A 7355-nucleotide genomic window follows, 5' to 3' on the forward strand; every position below is an offset into this window, starting at 1 on the left:
GTGTGTGTGTGTGTTCATTCATTTGTCTCTGTTGGGTTGGGTCTCTTGGCTGAGTGTCTAACCATGTGGAAATGATTATTAGCCCTAACTCTTTTTAAGAGACATCGGGGAGAGAGAGAGAAAACAGAGAGCAGCGGACATTAAAAAAAAGAAAACAAGTGAAAGGTGGATCCCTGCGATGGTGTGCTGAAAGCTGGAGAGAAATTAATTTGAAAACATTGTGGGATTGTGGGATGTAGAGTATTTCTTTTTCATGGCTCTTGTTACTCTGAGGCAGGTCTGAGCGAGTGGTGGAGAGATGGAGTGAATAAGGTAATTGAGAACAAGGGAAGAGGAGTGAATTGTTGGCTGGTATTTAGGTAGGAAGCGACAGATGCAGAGAGAAATAGGAGAAAAATTAGGTACTTGGCAGAACAGTGTGCTGTAATGTTAATCCTGCAGGCTGGTGCACGGTGGACTGAACTCTGCACAACTACATTCCTCTTTTTCTCCCTCCTCATCCTCTTCTCCCTCCATCACAGGGCACTTTGTGGAGCACTAATGTGTTGATATCATCTCGCGGTTTCCGGCTGCATGATCTCACCCTCCGAGGAGAGAACGGGATTAATTAAAATACTAGCGCCACTGTCAGTGTCACTGAGTTGATGTGATTTGTTTTGGTAGTCTGAGCAGCAGCTTTCATTTTGAGAGAAGCCCCGAAGTGGTCAGAGCATGGTTGTGGCCTGGCGTCTGTTCCAAAGCTCCTCATACAAGAGATGATCTGACGTCACAAGACACACAGCCAACTTTGTGGTCTTTATGTGGCCAATGTGTGGTGGTAGTGTGGACTTTTCTTCTCAGGCTGGATTGAGGAAGGTCACACTGAGTGAAAATCTCTCATTGGTGCATGTGTGTGGTCATGGCCAGCCTGAGGAGTCGTGTGTAAAGATTGGTCCTGACGTTCTACACCCGATCTTGTTGTGAGGTTTGAAGAATGTGGAAGAGCTAGTAATTTTCTACTCTTTCATCTCTTTTCCTCTCTTCGTGTGCTCTCTGTATTTTCCATCTGTCTGCAGTCTTGCCCATGGTATTCCTTTGACCATAGCCAAGTCTGTTTTTTTTCTCTTTCAGCCAACATTGCTCTATTTATGTGTGAATATTTGGCTGCTGTGGAATCCAATATGCATGGTGTTAGACGATGGTCGGACTGTTTCTACTGAATTCTCAGTTGTTGTACCTCTGTGTGCTGCCGGCACTGTGGGTTTTTGATGTAGTCTTGTTGTGGGTGTTTGTATCTCTGCATGTGAATTTGGGTATGGGGCTGGGATTTATTGAACTTTTCAGTTTTTAAAAATAACATATTTAGGCAGGGTTTGTGTTTTTTCTAATTTTCTTATTAAACATTAATATGTCTCTGTTTCTCTCAGGTTGAGTACTGGAGAGGGGGATGGAGCGTGGTGTCCTGCTGGAGCCGTTTACCCCAGTGGATCAGAATACCTACAGGTCAGATAACATTTAATTGCTGTCAACTGTTATATTATTATTATGAAGCAGACTGGAGAGACTGCATTACAATAGTAATGCATTTATTCAATCATGCTTTAATAACAGCTTTAATCCACCCACGTCCACTCTGCTTTAGAGTGATTTTAGAGCAGCTATGATGTATGCCACTATTGTACATAGAGTTTATTTTGGGAAATACATTTATTTGCTTTCTTGCTCAATTAGATAAGGGGATTGATACCACTGTCATATCTGTCCATATGAAGCTAGAACCAGAAGGCGGTTAGAAGAAACAGGCAAAACCTATCAGCACTTCCAAAGCTTAATAATTAAAACTGTATATCTTGTTTAAGTCAACAGAAAGTGGGGGGAAAAAATCATTTTGTGGTTCTATATGTTTTCTACCTTTTAAACAGAACTAGGATGGCTGTTTCTCTTTTTCTAGTCTTTGTGCTAAGCTAAGCTAATCGCTGTTGGCTTTAGATTTACATTTAATGGACAGGTAGCAGAGTTGTATGGATCTTCTCATCTAACTCTCTGCAAGAAGGTGAATAAGCATATTTACCAAAATGCAAACTTAAACCTTTTAAATCTACATTTAAAAAGACATTTAGCCGTGTATATATAAGTTCATCAATCTTATTACTTTTTCTCTGTGTCAGTCTGTTATCTGTTAATGTATTTCCTGTCTCCTGCAGGTAGACCTGCACAAACTCCACTTCCTGGCTCTGGTTGGTACCCAGGGTCGTCATGCCGACGGGCACGGCCAGGAGTTTGCTCGCAGTTATCGACTGCGCTATTCCCGCGACGGACAGAAATGGATCACCTGGAAGGACCGCTGGAGCCAGGAAGTAAGCAGGGTCTTTTTGTCTCGTTAATTACGACAGAGCTGGAGCCCACTGTTTCTTTAATGTGCACATGAATAAAGGAAGGTAAAAGTTTGAATGTCTTAAAATGAGCTTGGGGGCAAATGGACACAAGGGAACATACAGTTGAGGTTGACTCTCCATTATTGATAAGAAACAGCTCAATATCCTGTGGCTGTTTAATATGAATGTCATGTTAATGGACTGTATTATTCACCTGCATTTGATTTATGTATTATTTATCTGGAAGTGGAGCAGTTTGGCTTTGCTCCAGCTAAACTTTGTGCAATAACTTTTCTGTTCAGGCAAAAGCAGCCTTTACTGCTTCAGATTTCAACACTATGCAATAAATGGCTTACCTTGCAACCTTGCAACCTGTGCAAAAAAACACCTCTTATTGTGTTTGGTAAATGTCCACTATTTTCTTTGGTTAGAAATCTGCACTGTGTTTTGTGCCACTGCTGCATGATAGCATTTTCCTGGGTGCAGACATTTGACATCCGCCCACTACACTGTAATGATGTGACAGTTCTGTCTGAATTTGACAACAACCAAGGTTTTGGGGAAGGAATTGACTTTTTGTTATTTTATTATTTTAGAGCATTGCCAAACAAGTATTCAGAAATTGCAAGCCAATGTAAATCTAGGGTTCAAGGCTCCACCAACAAAAACTCTGCCTGAGGCTCAGACTCTAAAATCAGTCTTTCCTTACACCTTTGTGTGTTAAAGAAAAAGTTCAGTCGGTTTTTTTGAGCTCCTCTTAGATTAATAGAATTTGAAGACACCCACGAAGTCGACGGCGAGTAAAACGTGTATTAAATAAATGTTACTCTCTCCCTTAGGTGGTGTCAGGGAATGAGAACACCTATGATGTTGTGCTGAAAGACCTGGGTCCTCCCATTGTGGCCCGCATGGTGCGCTTCTACCCTCTGGCTGACCGGGTTATGAGTGTGTGCCTTCGAGTAGAGCTCTATGGTTGCGTTTGGAACGGTGAGTGTTTGTGTGGAGAGACTGCAGAGATACAAAATGGCCTTGTTTTTTGTGTTAACTTAGGTATTCATTTGGTCTGTATATTCTGAGGCATGCCATCCAGACTGTGATAAATCAGATCACATTTCATATGGGAAAGGTGACAGATTTCTTAGTTTTACTCCTGTATCAGATGGAAAAGGGAGGATTTGTTGGATTGTAATGATTATAAGTGGGTTTTCACCATACATCCCATGCATTAATTTGTGGCATTGCATTAAATTTACAATCTCAGTGGGGTTTGCCCGGATAAAAGAAGCCACATAGTGATAAATGGTATTGGTCTCCGTGTTTCCCGAAGCACAACACTGACTAACTGAGTATTTATGACTGGCTCACCTCCTCCCCTGCCCCATCCAACTCCCTCAGACTGCATCATGCTGCCTGTAAATCAGAGCTGTCACTGAGCCTAAAAGCTCCAGTTCCTGGTCTGTGTCTTCAGGGAGACCATCTTTCTAAAATATGCTGTAATATGGATTCTGAGGCTGTGCAGCTCAGTTCGTCTACAAAGCCAAAGATTATAAAGAATCTTCAGAATGTCAAGTTTTACGCACGTTCGGCCGGTCAAACATTGAGTTCGGCCTTCATGCTCTCTCACACACATGTAAAACATAGCATACTGCACACATACTGTAAACCCTATGTGAAGCATTGTTTATTACGGGTGGCAGAGCATTGGGCTTTAGTCCGTGTTGCTGACGTCACCTCTGTTCTCAGGGAGCGGGCTGATTAGCTGTATATTGGAGCGGAGGCTTGAGTTTCACCGGTGTAATGGTGACTGGGGCCGAGCAGTGGCCTGCTTCGTTTGTTTTACTACTTAAAAACCATCTGTAGCCGTTCCCCCCTGCGGCAGTGATTATTGTTGAATGTTTGCTCAATAAACGTGTAGCTGCTCATAATGAAAATAATAAGCTCCACAAATTTAAAAAAGTTTCACTTGCAGCTTGTGCATGTCTCATATATAGAAAACCGTGTTTTGTTTTTAACAATCACATGACTAATACTGGATATCTTTTTTCATTCCTCTCAGATGGGTTGAAGGCTTACACAGCTCCAGTGGGTCATGTCATGCACCTGTCTGGCATGCCTGTCTATCTAAATGACTCTACCTATGATGGGAGCATCGAGCAAGGGTAAGATATACAGCCGCTTTTACCATTTTCATTTTTTATGTATGAGTAAGGATCTCATCTCCATACATTCCCATACGCTGCTCCCTTGGATTTTGTCTTCACGTGGCCGTGGCTGTAAATTGCAGCCCTGCTTTGGCAGATATGATCACAATAAAGATTTACAAGAGTTGCGGTCAAAAATGTGGAGTAAAATGTGGGTCGATCAATGGAATACCAGAAGTTTCTCCACAGCGCTCATCACATCTGTTAGCACTGAAGTGGGGTCTCAGCCAAATCCTTTTTGAAAGTTTGTCCACCTAATCGAAAGGGAATAACATAATTTTTTTTCTTCGCTCTGGGATTTGAGGCGTGTTTCCTGACCGTAATATTTTGGCAGGGAGCAAACGAGGGGTGAACTACGATTCTTGGGGAGTGGGGAGTGTAGGTTAGGGTTGGGTTTTGGGTGGGGGTCTACACTTGCATAGTCTTTGTGGTTAATGGGGCTGAAATGTTTTGTTAGCGGGTGAGCTAAAACTTTTGATGTAATCCAGATGTGATGGTGTGTGTGTGTGTGTGTGTGTGTGTGTGTGAGAGAGACCCACAAGGTTGGGAGTGAGGGGGCTCTATTTGGTGTGACCTTGTTGTGTTGCTTTGTTTCTGTTGAGGTATGTGTTTGTATGTGAAAGTTTCACCATGTTTGCATTTGTATCTATGTATATATGCTTATTTATTCATCCCTGCATGCCAGTACATGAATATATTTGTAAATAGAAAGTGACAGGCAGTGCAAAGCATCCAGCAATGTTCCTGTACTGAGGAGTTAGATGTTAAACCATGTGTGTGTGTGTGTGTGTGTATTCCCATCAAAATGCTGCTGCTAGATCTGGTGAGACGGATAGAATTAACAAAAGTATTGTCTGTTATAAAACACACACACACGACACCACACACCACACACTCATCATACCATCACTTCTATTAAACAAACACACACCACACCACAGAACACCACCACATCCAAAAAAACCAGACACCACACACAACACACACAACACCACAGGGAAACCAACACATAAACCATCACACACCTATTCACTTACAACACAGACACACACACACACTACACACACACACACAATACCACACACAACACACACACACACCAACTGGAGCTTTGTTTTATGAGGAATTCTCTGAAGCCTAGGATCTGTTGCAGTCGGAAAATTTCGATCAGAGAGAGTTTTTCAATCACGATGCAAAAGGACAAAAATCCAGCGCCTACCATGTCCTACTTACCTCACTCAAACATTACATGCGTCTGTTTTCGCCTGCTAATCCGAGACCACATTCAACTAACCAATGCATTAATTACAAGATCAGATCTTTGTCTGCTTGTCTTCCACACTATACGCACAGGGAATAATTTTACAGGAATTGTCCTCCATTTTTAAAACATTAGCGACTAACTTAACTTTGAAAAGTTAAAGCTTAAATACCACCTCCTACTCTTTTACCATTAAAATATTAGACTTCTTATCGCATCCACAGAGTGCTCCAAAATCTAATAGCATCATCTCCTTCCTAAAGGCAGAATAGGACACGCATCAAGAAGTTGCTATTGTGCTTTTATATTAGTTTTTGGCATTCTTGCCTTCACTGGCATAGCAACTTGTCATATGATCTACACCGCGCCAGCACAAACATGGGGGAAGGACGGCTCGGCTCACTACTCCCTGCAACACACGGATCCTAGGCGGGAATCGCACATCAAAGGATGATTGCACCTATACAGCACGACACGTTGCATCCTTAACCACATAGTCACAGGCACACCTGTTGTACTGTCTGAGTGATTCCATTCGGAATAACAATGTCTTGCCATACAACACACACAAAACACAAGGAGTCGCCCGTGTTCTCTCACGCTCTTATACAGGCAGATGAGAGACTGGAGCTGCCGCATAACCCTGACATTCTGTAGACTTGCCTGTATATTCTGGCTTTCTCGGCACGAATTGAGTTGCAGTGCCTCATGATTCCATCAGACACATATCTTATTACCAGATGGTTCCCTAAAAGACACAAGACCGGGCGCTGAGCTTTTAGCCTGATGGTCTCTGATTCTACCGCAGCACATACTGTGAGATTCAGTTGGGTAAACAATGCCTGTGTATGCGCGTCTCACCCGTTCTTTCCACAAACAAAATTCACCATGCAACAAACCACCTCAATTTCACTTGCCTACCTGCCTTTGTCGCCAAACACCACTGGGTTTCCTCAACAGCGTGGAACTCATTATCCCACCGTGAACCCTTGACCAAGAGGCCTCCCCCCGCTCCAGCCAGTCAGTCATGACCCAGGCCACACCTCAGCTCCTTAGCTTTGTATGCAAGCTATCTCCTCCCCAGGACGCGCGTCACACCCTAGCTGACCCATTGGCCCCAAAATGCCGGCCTCTACTTCACACACACACACACACACCACACACCACACACCACACACACACACCACCCAAACACAACACACCACACCCACACCTACCAACTGTGGTGTGTGTTGAGATGAGACCACAAGGTTGGGAGTGAGGGGCGTCTGGATTGTGGGTGTGAGCCTGTGTGTGTTGTGTTGCTTGTTTCTGTGAGTATGTGTGTTGGATGTGAAGCTTTCACATGGTCTTGCATTTGTATCTATGGTGATATATGTTATTGATTCATCGCTGCGATGCCGAGTACATGGAAGTGGTGTATATGGGAGGAATAGAAGTGACAGGCGAGGAAGCATGCCAGCGTATGTTCCTGTACTGAGGAGTTAGATGAAGGACGAGTGGTGGGCGTGTGTGTTGTGATGTGTGTGTGTGGTGTGT

At 43.3% G+C, this 7355-nt stretch overlaps 1 protein-coding gene across 1 annotated transcript in view; it reads left to right on the forward strand.

Annotated features, from left to right (window-relative positions):
* Positions 1-7355, forward strand: part of ddr1 (discoidin domain receptor tyrosine kinase 1) — a gene marked incomplete in the record, with an annotated part of 38865 nt that overhangs the window by 15116 nt on the left and 16394 nt on the right. Inside the window, 4 exon segments of the mRNA XM_035672576.1 lie at positions 1407-1482; positions 2184-2336; positions 3194-3341; positions 4411-4513. Of these exon segments, the coding sequence (XP_035528469.1) occupies positions 1407-1482; positions 2184-2336; positions 3194-3341; positions 4411-4513 (480 nt within the window).

Source organism: Morone saxatilis, unplaced genomic scaffold (genome assembly GCF_004916995.1).
Source record: "Morone saxatilis isolate NCDOM2014 unplaced genomic scaffold, NCSU_SB_2.0 Contig24, whole genome shotgun sequence".
NCBI classification, from domain to species: Eukaryota; Metazoa; Chordata; class Actinopteri; family Moronidae; genus Morone; species Morone saxatilis.